A 20,445-nucleotide genomic window follows, 5' to 3' on the forward strand; every position below is an offset into this window, starting at 1 on the left:
GATGTTCTTTCTATGTGAGTATATGTTGGAAGGTCGTTAATTCCGCTAACATTGTCCACAATGAAAACATGTTCCCAATAGTTCTGGGCGCGTAATTACTATTGAAAGAAAGAAAGCTCTTCCCTCTTGTGCACTTTCCGTTGTTGGCGCGTGAGAGTCAGCTTGAATTGGCCAATAAAAGAACCTCATGTAATTTAAACTCGTGCAGCCTCCCAAGGTGGTTTCCGTCAAAAAGGCCGAACGTAGGCGAAAATCACCGGCAACTGAATTTTCTTCCAATTTTCCTTATGTAAGATCGCAGTGTGATCAACATGAAAGGTGAATGTTATGGTTAAGTTTTGGCGCTTGTCGAAGAAGTGGATGAGAATTTTGATGCGAGAGCAATTTCTGAGAGAAGAAGGAAGCGATTCTGTAGCATTCCTCATTTTTCTGTAATTAAAGGTAAAAACGAAACGAAACTGCCGGCTTTAAACAGCAACAAATACCAACAAGACACAAAGACAACCTGACGTTTAAATACTGTGCCTGGGTTTTCTGTGTTAACTGTATATATGCAAGATTCTCAGATATCTCTGCTCATGGTCCAAAGAAAATGAGGCAATCAGTCATTACTAAATTTTACCCACTAATCCTACTTATCTCAACGGTCCTATTCGACAGTAGAAAGACTTTATCGCTCCAGAGGTTCGGCTCACATTGTAGTAAAAAAGTGTTATGTTTTTGATCGGAACAGACCTTTGGGATATGGGAAATTAATCGTTTTAGTCTTGAAAGGAAAACAAAAATTCGTTCAAAGTGCTGAATAAGGTAAAGTATCCCAACAGTTCGTGAATTCGGCGGAAGGAATTTTTTTTCCAAAAAAAAATCTACTACATAAAAATTAGGCTATAAAGGTACACAAATGTGTAATTGAAAGTGAACGGAAAATGAAAAACAGTAAGCCACATTTCAAATATTTGCCGTTAATTATAATTTTCTCAAAAGGGGTTCCGTCGCCGTTCGACTGACTAGTAGTAAGCTTGAGCGTCTTGCTTTTTTTCTCGAGAGAGCTACCCTAACTCACTCCCGCAAATTGTGTACTTTTATTTACAAACACAACTCAGAAACATTAACTCTTTGTCTCGTTTTCTAAAGAATGCATTAGAGTGCTCGAATGATTAGGTGTCAACTTGAAAGCTTTTGATAAATTCAATTATTTGTCTGAGATCAGTTATAAAAACAAAGTTTCAAAGGATGTCGAATTATAAGGTTTGTCATCACCCCGTTACTCTTGTGAAAGATATTAAATAACATTTGATAAAAAGGCAAACAACACAATATCGTTTTCTTGTCGTTAGATACGTGATAAGGACGGAGTTGGAATTAGTAAACTCTACATCTCTCCTTGGGGCAGCTAATCTGGCTCCTGAAATGTGAGTATCAAAAATCCTGCTCCGCGTTTAAACAGTAGTTTTTTTGTTATCAAATAGTAAATAGTGATACTCTTAATTAATATATATTCCAGTTTGACACCGTGTTTTCTAGAGGAGTTTTTGAACTTTTATAACTTTTTAAATAAATTTACCTGGAAACAATTCGCTCGCAGTGTCAACTAAATTATGACACGTATTATTTTTTGCAGAAAAAGGAATCTTCCTGTTTTGAGTAACCTAAAGCAAATATGTTTGCAGTACACTGTCACTTAAAAAAAAAAAAGAAAGAAAACCAAATGGCCTCCATTTGGACACATATCCTCATTGTACTCCTCAAAGGAAACATCTTTTGGCGTACCATCTTTCTCTCGGGTGCCAATGTCATAGCCTTGATAGTTTATAAATAGGCTCGAGTAAATGACGTAATGGTTTTTTTTTTTTTCAGTTCAATTTCATGATTCAATGAACCCGTTGAAAAGCAAATAGCTATGTATGTACCTTTTGCAGAACTGTGAGAAATGAGAAAATAGGTACCATGAAATTCACCCGTGAAAATGGAAAAGTGCACTGCAAAATCCAGCTGTAAGTGTTAAACTGATTATTTTCTGAATATATTATCGAACAATTCTTAGCTTGATCGATTTCAGCTAAGTATTCTATTATTTGTTTCCTTTTGTTGTGATTTGTTTGAAGTGGACTGGGGGAAGGCGAATCAGAAGATATCAACCTTTCTCAAGTGGGTAGTACAACAGCTAAGAAGAGCATGAAACAGGCTTTTGTGGCTGCCGGGTTTGGAAATACATCACTAGGAGAATACAGACTCCTTCCATGCCCATCCGGCACGATTTTGAAGTTGGGCATTCGTACCTGCCAGGAGTGCCCAGCAGGTGAGTCTCTTCAAGTGTCTATCTTGTATAGAAGATCTTTTTAAAATCACTGTTAAGTCTTTTAACACAGTTGTTTCCTAAGAAGAGCTCATCATAAATGGCCAGCACTGCATTAAAGCTGGCAAACAACTGATTTTTTTTAACTGAAGACTTTGACAAAAATTTATGATAAAAAATTAGCAATAAGGAAATCGACGTCTCGGCAACTTTCTGTCGTCATATATATTACGTTTTCCTTGCATATTTATTGAAAATGACGGACACAGAGGCATCTAAACGTCGAATTTTCTTATCGGTAATTTTCGTCTTAAAACAATTGCCTAATTTAAAAAAAAATGTTGATTCATTGATCATTCATTCTTTCATTATCATTCGTTCGTTCGATATACACTGCTGTTTTGACTATTTAAATGCAGCGTCTTTCGCTGGTTGTTCATGAGTATTGCGACCTTAGATGTTTGCCCACTCCTTTGGATACTCTGTGTCCGGGTTATGACATGTGCAATAAAGGCGCTCAGCAGAACAACCTGATCATAGGATACTGATCGAGGCAAGGTGGACATACGGTTTACAGGAAAAAAAGTAGGAATTTCGGAAGGGGTGTCGGGAATGTGACGCATTGTCTTACTACGTATGGTTTAAAACATTTTCACTTAGCTCGGAAGGCAAATGGGGCATGGATTACCCGGAAAAGTGATGAAAATTAAAACAACAACCACAACAACAACAACTCTGTGGAACAGCATGGATTTTCAAGGTCATTTTCTTCGCACAATTCGACCTACCTACTCAGAATAAAAATAAATAAATAAATAAATAAAGAGATAAATATAATTAAAGTCCACTTTATCAAGATTGCAGAACACAAAAGATATATGTTCATAACAACTAACCTTGACGGAGCGAAATGTTTGTTCAAAGCGACCCAGGAAGCTACATTCAAAGAGTTGTTAAGATTTATATCTTTTTAAGCTTAGGCTTCAAAATTTGATACTTAGAGAAGGCCATTTGGATGAACCAATCAGATAGGAGAACGTGACCGATTGAGGCCATGAAATTGATTCTACAAGTAGCCGATAAAAATTGCCTATAGAGTAAAAATTGACTATAGAGTAGACTTCCGCTATCTCCATCAAACAAGGGAAACATTTTTTTGTTCCAGACATACAAGTTTGAGATAGCCAGTTGTAACTTTACTGTAAGCCCTAGCATCCCATGAAAATGGTTTTATTTTCAGTACAGGAGGTGTTTACTGTACTTTCTAAATACTCTCAATTTCCCCCAAAAAGGCATTTTCACTTATCTCCATGAAAAGGAAAGGAACATTCGTTTGTATTTTTGGATGGAATAAGAAACCGAGACAGCACGAACGCTTCCAGAAAGGAAGTTAGAATTTTCATGTCCGAACTTGATAAAAACAAAATAGTGGATTTTTTACAGAGATGATTTGATCATAGAATCATGCTCAATAGGGTATCATAGTTTGCCGCCAAACACAGAAAATTAAAAGCATTGTGCCGTTTGGACTGTCAAATTCATACTTAGTACACTGACAACCTGATATAAAACCACAAAAGATTAAGGTTTCCTATTCTTTACTAAAGACATACCTTGCAATGTGTTAAATATGATTCATTGGATGGATGTATTTTTTTTAAACCAAAAAAGATGTTTTAAAATGTACAGTTCTATCATAACGTTAATGAAAGCTTCTTCCAGTGATGCTCAATTTTTATTGAAATTGAATCTGCAAAATAATGAATGCTGTTCTGGAAAAACTTCATCTTAAAGGGACAGTATCACGCTATAATTATCAACACACTGAAAATAAAAAAAACGCTATTCCCTCGATAGCAGCCAAGATATAACGACCAAAATTAAATTAAAAGAATAGTAGAATGCCAAGAAACTATCATCGGGAAGACGACCAAAATAAAGATGGGTTCAAATTTGAAAACGTGAGGCCAACCTTTTCCAATAATTTTCGCTGTCGTAACACGTTAAAAATCGGTTGTACTATATTTTAGTTCAACCGTTGCGTCAATTTTTTTTAATTAGCGATTTAGAAATTAACTGTAAGACAGTGTTTAAAGTTTAAATTTAGTGAATTTTTGCCCGAAATCATGATATCTCCCATGAAGCTGCCCCTTTAATTTATCTAGTGTGCTTCACAAATCACATTCTTGACTCCAGCATGTTATCTTTAGAGGACAAAGCTTAACGCGCGCAAGCGTTATTTTTTTTCGTTACACATTGAAGTGAATTTACTTCTCAATGCATTAAAGTCAAATATTAAGAAAAAGAAAAAGGTCTTTTACGCCGCAAAATTGTAATAACATCGACGCAAACTGTAATAAAGTATTCAACGCAAAATGTAAGAACTTTTCTGACGCATAATGTAATAACGCAAAATGTAATAACTCACGAATGACGTGTATAGTATTTCGAAATCAGTATCATGATTCAGTGTACATTCACCTATGCATAAATTGAATAACAGGAGTACAGGTTTTATTCTCCACTCTTAAAAGTTTGAGATCGGGGGACTGGTGTTTTCTTACCGTATCTACTTATTGTGGCGCTTAACAATGTGACTCTTAGGTGCTACGCTCCTTTAAAACAGTCACTTTTGGAAACGTAAATGCATAATAGACATAAAGAGACTCAGTTAAAAAACTCTGTAGATCGGACTCGGGCACAGCGAAACCTCTCTTTTAGGACACCTTTCTTTTACGGACAGTTCACTTGGTCTCTGAGAGACCGAAATCCATCTAAGGCCTACTTCTCTAAAATTGGCACCTCTATGATACGGACACTAATTCATGTTCCCGCGGTGTCCGTTTTTAAGAGGTTTGACTGTAGTTATATGAGGATGAAACCCCCTTCGTAATCTATCACCCTAAAGTTAATGTTCATGTGCTTCGAATAAGTGACCGCGTTGTTATTGAGGGCTGAGGCGCTTTTTGGAGGGCGGCGCCTATTTTATGAGTGCCACACGAACGTGTATAATATACGATAGAAATTGTGACCATGTCACGAGTCCCTGCAAAATGTAATAAAGTTTTCAACGCAAAATTTAAGAACTCTTCTTTTGAATAAGCGTAGCACCAAAAAGTCACATTTTTAAACGCCACCATAAGTAGATACCGTAAGAAAACACCAATCCTCCGATCTGAAACTTTTAAGAGTTGAGAATAAAACCTGTACACCTGTTATTCAATTTATGCATAGGTGAACGTACACTGAATCATGATACTGATTTCAAAATTACATTCACGTCATTCGTGAGTTATTACATTTTGCGTTATTACATTGTGCGTCAGAAACGTTCTTACATTTTGCGTTGAATACTTTATTACAGTTTGCGTCGATGTTATTACATTTTGCGTTAGTATTACATTTTGCGGCGTAACAGAGTCCTTTAAATTGCTTTTATTGGTTATACAAAAATGTCATGGAAGCTCAATAACTAGGGTGAGCTGCTCTTTTATCGCGTACCACTTGTGTGACACTCCTACTATTTCCCTGCTTACCCTAGAAAGCATGGTTAAGGCTTTTAAGTTTTGAATATTTTTTGTTTAACATTTTAGGAGGTCATTATTCGGACACTGAAGCCTTTGTCAATGAAAGTTGTTTACGATGCCCTGAAGGAACTTTTGTGTCTGAGAACGATGCGCCTGGGAAGAGCGCCAGCGATTGCAAAGCCTGTCCTCAAGGTAATACCATTATCTTGCTAAAATATCCAGAGTGTTTAAAGGAGTTAAACATCTACAGCGAAACACAAGGCATGTAGTAACCTAACCCAGTCTAAGATTCCAAGCTCTGGAGAGGTTTTGGGGCATTGTCCCTTCTTTCACTTGTCCCGACGTATGGATGAAAAACCAAACGTGTCGCTGCAGAGTTTACTCATCCTTGGCCAAGAGACTCAAACGTTGGCGCTTCCTTTTCTTTCGTTTTTTCCGCTAAACAAACGAACAATTGTCCTTACGGGTAAAGATTGAAACGATTTGCAAGCATGGGCAACTTTCAACAACAACAAATTAAAAAAACAAACAAACTGGAAACAACAAAGTAGTGCATATGAGTACACTGGTTATGTAAGGGTTATTGGCCTGGAACGAGGGGATATCTGATATATTCCCCTTGCGCCCGAGGGCACGCCACGAGGGAAATATATCACAAATCCCCGAGGGACAGGTCAATAACATGCTTATTTTTTCTGTTGGTGAGGTTTCCTTAATAGAAACAAAGACCTTAAATAGTTAAATGCTTATTTTATAACAGGTCGAAGTCTAATACACAACACTTTTTGATGACAGTTGTAGGCAGTGAGATTTCGGCTCTGAAGATGTTTTTCTCAACTGTTTTTTGAACTTTGGATTATTCACACAACAATATGCATAAACAACTGCTTTTGTTTGCTGGTATACGTGGTAAACACTGCATTCAGTACACTACACGTGGTTGAGCGGCTGTTGTTAAATTTTGGAAATAGTGTGCAGTCAGCTATTGTTCCGTGTGGAAACAACGATAAGCGGTTGTGAAGATGAAGTCTTTTTAACCAAAAACTTCCTACACTGTCTTTGCTGAGCGGATTAGTGACCGTAATCCTGCAAATGTAAAGAAAGCTAACAGTGGCACAGTACGAGTATGGAATGAGTGGCCTGTTATTAAATTAGTAGTAGTAGTAGTAGTAGTAGTAGTAGTAGTAGTAGTAGTAGTAGTAGTAGTAGTAGTAGTAGTAGTAGTAGTAGTAGTAGTAGTAGTAGTAGTAGTAGTAGTAGTAAAAGTTATGTTCTTCATTTTTTTCTTTAATAGTAAACGATTAAGCACTCGTTGAAATTTTTGAGAACACTGAATAAGGGGAATAAGTCGAGTGGTATATGACGAGGGAGGGGGGAGATATATATTTCCCCCTCGTCCGTTGTTATCAGTCATTGTTTTCAACCCCGCCCTCCCCTTTTACAACCAAAGCCGCACCCAACTTTTCAGACAGTTAGTAATTGACAGGGGCTATTGCATATATTCAACCGAAAAGAACAAAGGAAACCGAGCCAACCGAAAAATAAGAAATATTAATTTATACTGCGCTAAATAATTCACCTAATATTTTTGAAAATTCAAGGTGGCTCCTAAACCCCTCCTATAACATTTTTTTTGAGTGAGTTTGCAAGAAGGTGCGTATTGGCATGCTGGTTAGAATTCCATAGTAAAACGTTGGGATCATACAGCTCGTTTTTGTGTTATGCTAACCTAAGCTGAAACAAGGGATGTTTTTAACGGCTATATTTTTGTTATTGTTGCTTATTAAGTCGAACAATTATGACTATGTTTGCACCATTTACTGATAAAGAATAGCAGTACTTATCGATCAAATTATAACTGAAGAGAAAAGCTGCAAACCGTTATGAGCGACCTCAAAATCACAAACAGACATAGAAGCAAAAAGCTATACATGCATAGATAAGGAGATTAAAAACTATACTTTATTTTTCGTTAACAGGAACTGATTCTAGCTCTTTTGCTGGATTTCGAGCTTGCAAATGCCTGCAGTCGTTTTATCGGACAGATCTGTTTGGGGAATGCAAACCATGTGGTGCTGATGGTTTAGAATGCGCTGATGACTTCGCAACTTTAAAGTCTGGTTTCTGGTGGTACTGGGAAAATGAGACACACAAACATCTCTATAGAAAATTTACAAGCAATGTCCTTAATGTTACCGCTGAAGTTAATGCACACATTAATGGCTCGCTACCCAATCGGTCTTTAACTAAGTACCCACACGCTGTACCAAAACCTCATAGATGTCCTCGCCAAGAATCTTGTACTGGAGGTATAGATTCTAACTGCAGCACTGGATACAAAGGTCCGTTGTGTGAAGTTTGCAGTGATGGCTACTACAAGCAATTTAAAAGCTGCGAACTGTGCCCAACAAAAAAATGGATGATCGGGCAGCTTTCTATCTCGGCTGCAGTCATTATCATAATAATCGCTATCCTGGTATGGTCAAGCAAAAAGAAAAGCAAAAAGAATGTCGGGCGTTCTTCAGTGGACATTGTTCTTGGGCGGCTCAAAATCGTTATTGGTTTTTACCAAGTAACGTTTGGACTGCTTGAAGCATTTGCATACATTGAATGGCCCCAATCTCTTGCCCTCATCGGAACTTATTCCCAGGCTTTGCAGTTAAACGTGTTCCAGATTGCGCCTCTTCACTGTCTCTTCCCAGAATTGAAAATTGATGCATTTGGAGATCTTTTTTCCATACTCACGCTAAACGCTTTAGTTATCATCCTGTCGATCTGTGTTTACGGAATCAGAAAGTTATACCTCAGATTGCGTTCCACCTTGGATGACCAACAGAAAGCCCTAAAAATGTCTCAGACAAAAGAGTTCATCTACAGAAACGCTTTTTTCATCCTTTATGTTACCTACCTCAGCACGTGTTCAAAAACAGCAGCCGTACTGCCTCTCGCTTGTCGTACGCTTTGCAGTGATGATGAAAAGGATGATTGTACCAGATATTTAAAGGCGGACTTTGGCATAAACTGTAATAGTTCAAGATACAATCGTTTAGTTATCGTCGGATACGTTGCCGTTGGTTACGTGCTTTTCCTGCCAGCAGTTTCCTTCCTCACTCTCTTCTTGAGTCAACGAAGGGCGCTGCAAACTATCCGAGACGACGACGAAGGTGGAAGTTGCGACGACGACAATGAAGCAAAAAGCGCTGAATTGCTTACGGGATTACGATTCCTGTTTGAAAATTACAGGCCTTCTGCATGGTACTGGGAACTTGTTGATACAGTGCGCAAGGTTATCCTGACATCTGGTTTAATCCTAATCGGCAGTGAGAGCAGGTCCTATGCAGGAATCGCTTCCATCATTTCAGGTATCTATGCAATTGGCTTTGCCGTCAAAAAACCAGTGGTAGATCCGTTCGAGAACAGGTTAATGCTAACATCTTTAGTGGTTACTTTCGTCAACTTGGGAATAGGAGCCGTGAGTAAGATTCCCAGCGAAAACATCCCTTCATCTGTGGATCATTCCGTGGATAAAATCATGTTCGAGTTACTGGTAGTTGGAGCAAATGCTTCAGTGATCCTCCTTCTAATTGGTAAGTGCCTTTTTGTAAGTCATCTTTTTATCCAATTCAGCCTGGAAAGAGAGGGTGGGGAGACTGATCTAGAATCAGCCCGTGACGTTTAAAGTACAAACGCAAACACCACCAAACTTGCTGACTTTTCCTAAGATGTATCAGGTTACAATCTGGTATAACAGTAGTTTTATCAAGTGGATTGCAGTTATCATGCCGACAAGATATTGACAACATAGTCACCCATTATGCTTTGCACTCCACGACAGGGAAATCTATCGTTCTCTCTTTTATAAAAATTCAAGGGTTTTTTTGTTTTTGTTTATTTATTTATTTATTTATTTATTTGTTTAATTTTTACACGATGGAATGAAATTCTGCTGCATCTTGCCTTATACAACACCTTCTGGATTTAATTCACCATCAACACACCTTTAATTTACCAGTGGTTTTATTTGATGGATTAATTCATCATTGGAACATCTTCTTTGATACCCGTGTGTAGACACGATGGCCCGTTGCTGGGCAACTTTCCTCCGCGACGCTGTTCTGGTCATGTGATGTGGTTAGTCTCGAAAATGGCATCCGTAATAATAATTTATGTAGATATATTCGTCTGACGTTGTTCCAGGCCAATATCCTTATTGTTCGTTTGTCATTTGAATTTGCATAAATCATAACTCTTTCTCTGCATGAAAATCTAACTGGGAGGGGATCAAAGGCTGTTGTGTCTCCCGAGTATCCCCTAGCCAGAGTACGAACATGGCGGAACACAGGCCAAGGAACGAAAGGAATAACTGGGTTGGCTAAGCTGGTGTCTTTTGATCTGCTGTAGCCTCGAACCTATGGCTTTTCCGATCTCCTTCAAGTACGAATCAATCAGTGGACCACACATTTCCAATTGTTTCCGACCATTTCCTCTAAGAGCGAATCCATGTTTGTCATACCGTAATTCGGCTTGCTTTTTGCGCTCCTCAACGACTTAATCCAGCTTCGCTCAATGGAGAACTTTAATTTGATCATTGAAGTATTCCAAAATGTTGCTCCTCTCACGGTAGCTCTGGGACGTGCCCTAAAATCAAGCATAGAGCTTTCGTTCTTGTCACCCGCCAATCTCGTACTTAGAGTCCTCGGGTTCTTTGGCCAGCGGTCGGTTGCCAGGAGAGACTATGGGGAACTGTTCCATGTTCCAGATTTTCAAGACACCCCAAATAAAACCCATTTAAAGGTTTTATTTTATGGCGTCATGGCTTGTTGTGTAAAAGGATGTAAAATGTTATTGTCTTATCCTGTACGAATTCGGTCATGCGATTTATTTAACCAAACGTTGTATTTGGGCGAACCCCTTGATGCCATTTCTTCTTGTGGTCTATGGCCGTCAAAAATTAGGATACCCAGTAAAACATGTTTTTTTGTTCTTTTTTTTGTTTTTTTTGTTTTTTTTTTTTTTTTGCAACTGTACTATTTATTTTTAAAAACCAACAATATTACAAAAAACATTGGCATGTTCCAGTTACATCAAGCAAATAATTACCAAAGGAATAACATCAAAACAAAAAACGAAGACTATGACAAAAACATTCAGAGCGTGTAAAATTAAGCTTAAACAGATAAACAAACAACTAATTAAAGTAGAAGAAGTGGAAAAACAAAAACAGAAAAAAATATATAGAAAGTGCATAAAATCCCTTCATCGGTTTGAGTTGTAAGTGGCAAGCGGGCACTGAAAACTTGTTGGGCAGCTAGACCACCCGCCTCAAAAAAAAAGAATAATTAATTTTAGAGATAACTAAAGAACAACACAGTTACTCATCATTCTGTGGCATCCAGTGGTTTTCCGCAAGGCCAGAAGTCACCATTCATATACAGCTTATCCGGCTGGCTTCTGTTAAAAGAAGCTCTCATGCCATTTCGTCGTGCCTCCTTAAATACTGCCATCTGATCCTTTCTGCGCTTGATGATTTCCCGAGGAAGATCGCGGAACATCTGGAAGTTGCTCCCCTCAAGGCGCCGTCCCAAGGCGAATATTTCTTCTACATCTTTGAAACGAAGGAACCTGGCAATGATAGGTCGCGCATCTGTATCATTATTTCTTCGGCTAAGATGGTGTACCCGTTGGATTTCGACAGTGTGGGCGTTTCGAAAACCAAGTTCTTTTTCCATGAACTTTCTAAGGATTTCTTCGGTGTCTTCTTCGCGTTCTTCTCGAATGTTAAAGAATTTAATGTTCTCGCGCCTGGAGTAAGATTCGAGGTACAGATTCTTTGATATGAGGTCGTTTATTTGGTCGCGCAGCAGCCTTTCTCTCTCCAGCATTGAAGTAATTCTTTTATTCTGCTCGTCAAACTTTTTCGATAAATCTTCCTTGTATTCTTTGCATTTGTCACCGTTGAAGCTGCATGATTTCTGGAGTTCGGCGATATCTTTCTTAGCAGTTGCTTGAAAATCTTCCAGTTTCGCAGTCCTGACTTTCAAATTCGCTAAGTTGGTCTCAATATTTTTAACGGAGCATTCAATAGTATCCAGTGTGCTCAGCCTAGCGAGAATAGACTTCAGTTGTTCTGCAATAGCCTCTATTTTGTCGAAGGCCTCCATAGTTTCGTCTTTCGCTTCGGGATCTCGGTTGCACGTGTCATCCACTTCTTTAAACTTTTTTTGAATCAGGTGAAGCAGAAGGTTCGTCACTAGAACTTGCAGAAGATCTGTTTCTGCGTTTTCGTATGTAGTTGGATAGAGTTTCAGCCATGTGTTGCTTCAAAAACAGCTTTGAGGGCGGACGGTCGGTAGCGAGCTCCTTACTCCGCCATCACTCGACCCATTCCCCCAAAACATGGTTTTAAGTATTCGATATCCATACAGATATTGAATAATATAAAATATTCCATAAATATTTGCATCGTGTCATGTATTGAGGGTTGAGAACACAAATACCATAATAATGGAATTTCTACTGTTAATCTTTTTCGCACGCTGATGACAACTGAATTTAGACCGTCAAACAACATCAAAGCCGTGGTTGACTAAGATCCTTTTTGGCGGCTTACTACAGGTGTTGCACTACGTGAGCGGAATATGCGCGCTCTCCCAACACGAAAGCATCACACGCGTGCGAAGCGATGCGAGCTTGCGAAAACCATTTTTTCTCGCTAAATTTCTACAAATCTAGCCGTACAACCTACATTCAAATATTTGCTTTATTTTAGAAAGTTTCATATAAGGCAAAATTTCAAAATCTTGTCATTTGCCAAATTTCTACCTGACAGAGGTTCGTGCTCTTACCTGCAAATACGTATTTTTGCCCACTTTCCAAATCCTGAGATTTTAAAGTAGGGTAGTACGGCCAGATTTAGAACCAGACAACTCTAATGACAAACTTTATTTCTGACTCAAAATTATCTCAATTGTATTTATTGTGCTAAAAAAATTACAAAACATCTCCTCCTAGCGTTCTTCTTAAGTTTGATTCAAGGCCTTCTTTCACACCAGAAAACTGAAGTAAGCCACCTCAAGTCTGTTCAGTCCAGTCCTTCGCATTTCGCGTGCCTGACTATAGATACGGCAAATACAATTTCTCTTTCTTATCCTTACGGATGGATACTATCTCTTCTTTGAAACAAACGATATGTGTGCAAAGACGGCATTCTGTTAAGCCATTTCTCATTAGCTGATCGGACAGCGCCGGGTATCATCCGAACATTTCTAAATAACTTTCAAGTGATTCCAATCTCTTCTAACGATCACAAGACCTCTAGACAAAACTGAAGAGCTACAAGCCATCAAGGTATCAACTACACTGTAACTGGGTAGTTGTTCCCAATAAAAATCTACAATGGCCATACTAGTACTCAAACAAAGGTTAGGCATCTCAAACAGGTAACATTTGATAAACGTTTCATAGCTATCAGCTAAAAAAATAAACTTTGCCACTTCTCAGCGGACAGTTTAAATTTTGGCCAATCCTCAGTTACTGTGTTTTCAAAAGGTAACACAAGTTTCCCTGGGCTGTCTCTGAGGAATAGGCCTTTTGCAACAGTTGATCACGTGACCAAAAATTGGCAAACTTGCCAATAGCTGCAGCTATATGAACTACAGAAATACAAAAAGCATATTTTTGTTAGCTAGAACACCAATTTTCAGACCAATAACCTTTAAGGCTGAGATTTCCGGACGATTTAAATGTTGGAAAAATTGTAAGGCCTTGTATGGAAGCGAGAACGGCCTACTATTCAGTCACGTTTTACGTAGTTAATCGTACAGAAAGAAAGAGGGTGACAAACTTAGCCGGAATATACATTTTCAGACCAACAAAATGAAAGCGAAAGATTTTGTGCCAGTTTAAAAATTGGAAAATTTACAAGGATTTGTATGGAAAAGCACTAAAGCGTGACTGGATGGCAAGCTGGCTTTTTCTCACACAAATCCTTCTAATTTTGAACGTCCATAAAAATTTCTCTTTCAAAGATATAAGCCTGACAATTCGCATGCCAGGTTATTTTTTTTTTTTTACGCTCTTTTCAGTTTTGATAAAATTATTTGCTAAAGATAGGTAAATCATTGTGTTTAAGAGAAGTAGGTAACGTGATCAACTGTTGCAAAAGGCCTATTGGGGAATTTCCGTATTTCATTAATGTCTAAATAACGAATACGAGGAAAAAAAGAGAAGCAAACCAACGAGTATTGCGTAGACCTTTTTCATTAATGGTGGCCGAGTTATTATTGTTTTCAAATATGTTAATAGGCCTTACTAACTTCATTTTAAAGTAAAAATTCAACTGAATTTTGCCTTTGCTAGCGAGCCTATTAAGGCTAATTTCCATGAAAATAAATTAATAATTTATCGGCTGCCATTTATGGAAAAGGTCTATAAGTAAAAGCAATGAATACCCTATGAGGCAGGTTCAAAGGTTTCGAATTTTTAATTTCTCAATCCTAGAAAAAGATTCTTTAACTGTCGTATTACAATTTAAGTAATTTAGTTTATTTTGTCTTTTCAGTCCAGTACATTATCTACATTTATCGTTACATCAAAGAATGGCGCAAAAATCCAAAATGGTCCCTATCTTGTTGCCTCGCCCTGTTGTTACCTTTGAATGAACTTCAGGGCGAAATTCGAGGATTGGCTGGGACTAACGTTCTTAAGCAACAACTTCAGACAGGTAGAATTGACATGCCGTCCATGACAACCGCCATAAAAGACAGTGGCGTGGTCAACTTCACCCTCGAAGAAGAGGAAGAATCAACTGAGAATCCTTCAAGGAAAGAGGACGAAGAACGGCCCGGCAACGTCGAATCCCACACTGATGTGACCGTCGTCACTATTCACACCGCTAAACCAACAAAATCATACGATACTAAACTTTGAGCAAATGATACGCAATCAACATTGTAAATGTTTTGCTGTGGTGGTGATTGTGCTTGTTTTTTGTTTGTTCGTTAATTATATTTTGTTTTCTTTTACTTTTTTATGTTCTTTTCTATTCACTTGCGCAAAAAGAAACGCAGCCTTCAGTTTTTAAATATAATTTATAGGGTAGAAGTGTAAAACGTGATCCAGGCGTCACTCCACTCTGAAATAATTGTATGATTTAAGTACGTAGAAAGAGCGGGGTCTAGATTACATTGCCAACGCTGTTACAAAAAATCTATCCGAGAGACATAGATACCTATTAACTGCTGCTGTTCTGAATTACGAGTCAGTGAGTGAAGTCCAAGTGAAATAATTTCAATAATCAATTAAGTGAATCATAATTATTCCTAACTAGTACAGTTATGATTACTGATCCATTAGTTCATGAGTAGACAAAAATTAAGCTATGATCCAACAGGATGAATGACTTTAATAGTAGCGAATCCCAATAAATAACAAAGGGAAAAGCAAACATTAAGGGGATAATAAATATACCTTCTCTGTGGCATGCTAATTAGTGAGTTATGGGATGCTACCTTCCATCAGAGTAAATCGCCTGAAAAATGGCTCATAACAAGAACGATTTAGTAGATAACATAAAAAGAAAAGATTTAGTAGCTACGAGATATAGTAGATAATATAAAAAGAAAATATTTAGTAGATAACATAAAATAAAAAAGAATTGGTAGATTACATAAAAGAAAGGATTTATTAGATAACATAAAAACAAAAGATTTAGTAGATAACATTAAAAGAAAAGATTTGGTGGATAACATAAAAAGGAAAGATTTAGTAGATAACATTAAAAGAAAAGATGTGGCAGATAACATAAAAGGAAAAGGTTTGGTAGATAACATAAAAACGAAAGATTTAGTAGATAACATTAAGAGAAAAGATTAAGTAGATCACATAAAAAGAAAAGATTTAGTAGATAACATGAAAAAAAGATTTAGTAGATAACATTAAAAGAAAAGATTTGGTAGATAACTTTAAAAGAAAAGATTTAGTAGCTAGGAAAGATTTAGTAGATAACATTAAAAGAAAAGATTTGGTAGATAACTTTAAAAGAAAAGATTTAGTAGCTAGGAAAGATTTAGTACATAACATAAAAAGAAAAGATTTAATAGATAACATTAAAAGAAAAGATTTGGTATAGATAACTTTAAAAGGAAAGATTTAGTAGATAACATAAAAAGGAAAGATTTAGTAGACAACATTTAAAGAAAAGATTTGGTATAGATAACTTTAAAAGGAAAGATTTAGTAGATAACATAAAAAGGAAAGATTTAGTACATAACATTAAAAGAAAAGATTTGGTATAGATAACTTTAAAAGGAAAGATTTAGTAGATAACATAAAAAGGAAGGATTTAGTAGACAACATTTAAAGAAAAGATTTTGTAGATAACATGAAAAGAAAAGATTTAGTAACTAGGAAAGATTTAGTAGATAACATGAAAAGAAAAGATTTAATAGATAACATTAAAAGAAAAGATTTGGAAGATAACATTAAAAGGAAAAAATTAGTAAAGAACATCAAAAGAAAAGATTTGGTAGATAACATAAAAAGGAAAGATTTAGTAGCTAGGAAAGATTTAGTAGATAACATTAAAAGAAACGATTTAGTAGATAACATTAAAGAAAAGATTAAGTGGATAGAATTTAAAGAAAAGATTTGGCAGATAACATAAAAGAAAATAATTTAGTAGATGAAAAAAGAAAAGTTTAGTAGCTAGAAAAGATTTAGTAGATAACATAACAAGATCAGATTTAGTAGATAGCGTGAAAAGAAAAGCTTTAGTAGGTAAAATAAAAAAAAGGAAAAGATTCAGTAGATAAATTCAGTAAAAAAAACACTTAAGTTCGTTGATTCACGTAGTTCATCAACTAAAGTGAATATTAATTCGTTTAGACACAGGTCAGACTGCACCCTTAATGTTGCCAGGGAAACGATACGGTGTAGAAGAGAAAATAGGGACCTCAGCAGAGACGACGACGACACCAACGAAAGCGGAACTTAAAAATTACATTAGTGTTTTCTGAAAAAAACTCATGATGTTGTGTAATGTGGCCGGACTATAGGAGCTAACTTCGTGCAGGCGGTTTAAAAGTTCAGAAAGAGAAAAGAAAATTAATCATCAAGACATGCGTTCACGTTTTCCATAAAACTTTGAATTTGGTCATTTCACGGTGTTGTTTTGCAGAGGAAGGCAGAGAAATGTACGAAAGTTTATAAGGCACGTTCAACGTTTTTTCTAATTAAGACTATTGTTTTTCTGACGTTCTCGTTGACGTCGTCGTCGTCGCTACTTAATCTCCCCATTAATAGATAACTTAGGTGGCCATTTGCTCATTGTAGGTGTTTGTTTACCTTAAAGCAACAATATAAAATAAGGAAAGTTTTGACTTATTTCTTGAAACAAGACGGTACAAAGCATATTACCGTGAGTGATTAGTAGTTAAACATCCAATGAAGTTGCTTTTTTTTGTAGCGAGCCACCGTGACTACCTACAGAAACGGATGCTAAATGAGGATCATGGCTAAGGAGTTTTTCTTAGAAAACGTACAAAAGGGCACAAATGCGCCAATACGTATGTTTCCTGCAGAAACGGAGGGAGAACTTACCATAAGCAAAATTGCATCTTGAACTGATAGTGTTAATGGACTCATTTTGTGTCCAGTCGTTAGAATTGGATATACTAATTATGCAGTAAGCTGTCTCAATCCACCAAAAGAGGCTGAACGGATTGTCTGTATTATGAATTTGCCCGTCATATAAAGGGAGACTTTACATGTTCATTTGGTCTTACTGGGACCAAGTTAACTGTCCGTAATATGCCGCCTGGTATACAGAGGTGTCCGTATTATGTCAGGTTTTCAAGGCAGAGCCTCTACTGTAGGAATTAATAAGCATTTAACAGTTCGTGAAGACTGTGTTAATAACTCGATTACTCATTAAACAGCTCAGGTTCTTATGAAATTCCAACTAACATGTCATTTGTAAACGTGGCGGAACAATTGGGTTTTTGTAATTGAGTCATTCTGATCATCTATCCGTTTATTAGCTGAATTACTTTTGAAATGCCTCCTAGAAACCCTATTTTGGCGCTTGTTCCGTTGTCAAGCATGTTTGTTGGAGGGTGTACAAAAGGCTCAATTAAGGGTTTTAAGATAACATTTGGTAATATAATTGTAGAAACCTAAGAAAAGATAACGTTTGTCCAGTTACCAAGCATGCTTGCCGGAGCGTGTACAAAAGGCTCCATTAATGCTTTTGAGATAACATTTGGTAATATAACTGTAGAAATTAAAGAAGGAAACGTTTGCCCAGTTACCATGCATGCTTGCTGGAGCGTATAACAAAAGCTCCATTAATACTTTTTAGTTAACATTTGGTAATATAACTGTAGAAATTAAAGAAGGAAACGTTTGTCCAGTTACCATGCATGCTTGCTGGAGCGTATAACAAAAGCTCCATTAATACTTTTTAGTTAACATTTGGTAATATAACTGTAGAAATTAAAGAAGGAAACGTTTGTCCAGTTACCATGCATGCTTGCTGGAGCGTATAACAAAAGCTCCATTAATACTTTTTAGTTAACATTTGGTAATATAACTGTAGAAATTAAAGAAGGAAACGTTTGCCCAGTTACCATGCATGCTTGCTGGAGCGTATAAAAAAAGCTCCATTAATACTTTTTAGGTAACATTTGGTAATATAACTGTAGAAATTAAAGAAGGAAACGTTTGCCCAGTTACCATGCATGCTTGCTGGAGCGTGTACAAAAGGCTCCATCAATACTTTTTAGGTAACATTTGGTAACATGACTGAACGAACTTAAAGAAGATAATTTGTAAAATAAGAGAAGCCTTAAATAAAGCCGGTGAACCTGAAGCTGCAATATTCACATGAAAAGTCTTTGTGTGTAGAGACTGGTTTTGACGTCTCCTTGTCATTTCTTTCAACGCCTTAAAGCTGTTCGCAAAATCAGGCGCCTAGTCTTCTTCCTGTCTCACTAATGTATATAGCTATTTCAATTAACGTTGTCGGATTAAAACCAAGCTAAAAGACAAGACCGCAATGTTTTGTGGGATTATTTTTTATGAATAATTTCATCAAAATCATGCCTGCACGTGCAGGTCATTGTACTGCTAATTACAACCTATTGTTTTCTCCAGGCATGACTGATTTTGATGAATTTATTCATAAAAATCCCACGTAAACTTTCGGTCTTGTCTTTTAGCTTCATGCTTTGAACCGACAACGTTAATTGAAATAGCTGTAAATGTTTGCATAAAATAAGTGCATTTTATGCAATGAATGATAGTATATGTATCAACAATAAGAATGCTGATTTGTTGTAACAGAGGGCATTTTTCTTAATATTCCTTTCACCGAGGGCAAAATTACTTTCTCCTGATTGGTCGAACGGCGAAAATAATCGCTCCTCATTGGCTGAGCACACCAGGTCTACATTTTTGCCGGTTTCCTCATTTTGTGTCCAAAAACAACAAGTTCTTTGAGGTTCATGGGAGTTCAACTCTTTAATTAAGCCAAAAATACATGGAAATCAAGTGCTGTAGCTAGAAAGGAAATTCGTAAAGGTTAAGTTTTCGTGTCTCTTACAAAAAACATCAAAATATTATTTGCGTCAAGGCTAAAAACTTGGATCGGATTGATATTTGTTTGGCTGAGAAACTGAAATCAGTCGACATGGCGACCAAGTGCTTTCACCTCGTTACTTCTTCTTACAACGAACGATAACCGAGCATAACAGTGTCCTTTATATGGGAGGAAGGAGCAGGTCAAATTCAGTGGAAGGAATTACTCCGGGGGTTCCTTCTTTGGATCTATCGTTTGCTATTTTTGTCAATCTATGTTCGTGTTATTTTCAAGGGACAGGAAGCTTCACAACGCTTGTGGACAATTAATTGATGCCTCGCCTTAATTTTTATCGTTGTTAGTCTGCTCCTGAATTAAACTTGTATTCTCTTTTAATTACATCTGTGTAATGGTAACTTTTCTCGTCAGTTTTGTTAAAAAATAATTTGTTTGTTTCGGCTTGCTTACGGTGAGTGCTTTACTGACTGTTTTACGAATACCTTGATGGTTTTAAGTAAATTTTGCCCTCCAAGCGTAATCGCAATGATTCCTCGTAGATTAAGGATTGATTTTTACTTGTAATTTTAAAGTCTTCGCAAATTGGCCCCACGCGCAATTTGGGAAAATTTTAAAATGCGCTTGAAAATTAATCCATAATTCTACTCGGCCTCGTAAGAATAATACTACATGTTATACAGGAGAGTACGGAAAACCATTTCAGTAGAACTGACATTCTAAGCTACATGATTATGTGAGGGGATGGGTGGGGGGGGGGGGGGGTCCAAAAAATATATCAAAATATCATGTATACTGTAGGTAAATATCGGGATGGGCTATTTGTTGAGTTAAGGGCCGTCTCAACATTTGCCCAACAATCGTTCAACCAAAAAAAGTTCAACGGATGTTGGGTAAATGTTCGATTCTGAAGCTTAAATAACTTTTAATTTAACTTTCGTTCAAACAAATGAATAAAGTGACCACTCCACGCACTATGCTGGAAATGGGCATATTCTTCTTCCCATTCCACGATCGCTTCTTTTCTTCGA

General features: G+C 36.9%; 2 protein-coding genes across 2 annotated transcripts; one reads left to right on the forward strand and one right to left on the reverse strand.

Moving 5' to 3' along the window:
• The first annotated feature begins 1,947 nt into the window (after positions 1-1,947).
• On the forward strand, positions 1,948-17,193 carry LOC146468815 (uncharacterized). Its single transcript, XM_085124083.1, has 5 exons — positions 1,948-1,994; positions 2,106-2,299; positions 5,890-6,015; positions 7,803-9,410; positions 14,384-17,193. The coding sequence occupies exons 1-5, from the start codon at positions 1,948-1,950 to the stop codon at positions 14,749-14,751; spliced, it is 2,343 nt and encodes a 780-aa protein (XP_084980209.1). The 3' UTR covers positions 14,752-17,193.
• On the reverse strand, positions 11,054-12,373 carry LOC146468816 (uncharacterized). Its single transcript, XM_085123907.1, has one exon. It carries the CDS (start codon positions 11,982-11,984, stop codon positions 11,202-11,204), a length of 783 nt encoding a protein of 260 aa, XP_084980033.1. The 5' UTR covers positions 11,985-12,373; the 3' UTR covers positions 11,054-11,201.
• Positions 17,194-20,445: the final 3,252 nt, after the last annotated feature.

The sequence above is a fragment of the Pavona decussata genome, unplaced genomic scaffold (assembly GCF_977016875.1).
Source record: "Pavona decussata unplaced genomic scaffold, jaPavDecu1.1 SCAFFOLD_128, whole genome shotgun sequence".
NCBI classification, from domain to species: Eukaryota; Metazoa; Cnidaria; class Anthozoa; order Scleractinia; family Agariciidae; genus Pavona; species Pavona decussata.

Excerpts from the sequence above, each read along its gene's own strand:
- LOC146468815 (XM_085124083.1), top strand. The coding sequence starts at position 1,948 with ATGAAATTCACCCGTGAAAATGGAAAAGTGCACTGCAAAATCCAGCT. Across the intron at positions 2,300-5,889 it reads CTGCCAGGAGTGCCCAGCAG|GAGGTCATTATTCGGACACT; the intron begins GTGAGTCTCTTC and ends TTAACATTTTAG. Across the intron at positions 6,016-7,802 it reads TTGCAAAGCCTGTCCTCAAG|GAACTGATTCTAGCTCTTTT; the intron begins GTAATACCATTA and ends TTTCGTTAACAG.
- LOC146468816 (XM_085123907.1), bottom strand. The coding sequence starts at position 11,984 with ATGGAGGCCTTCGACAAAATAGAGGCTATTGCAGAACAACTGAAGTCT.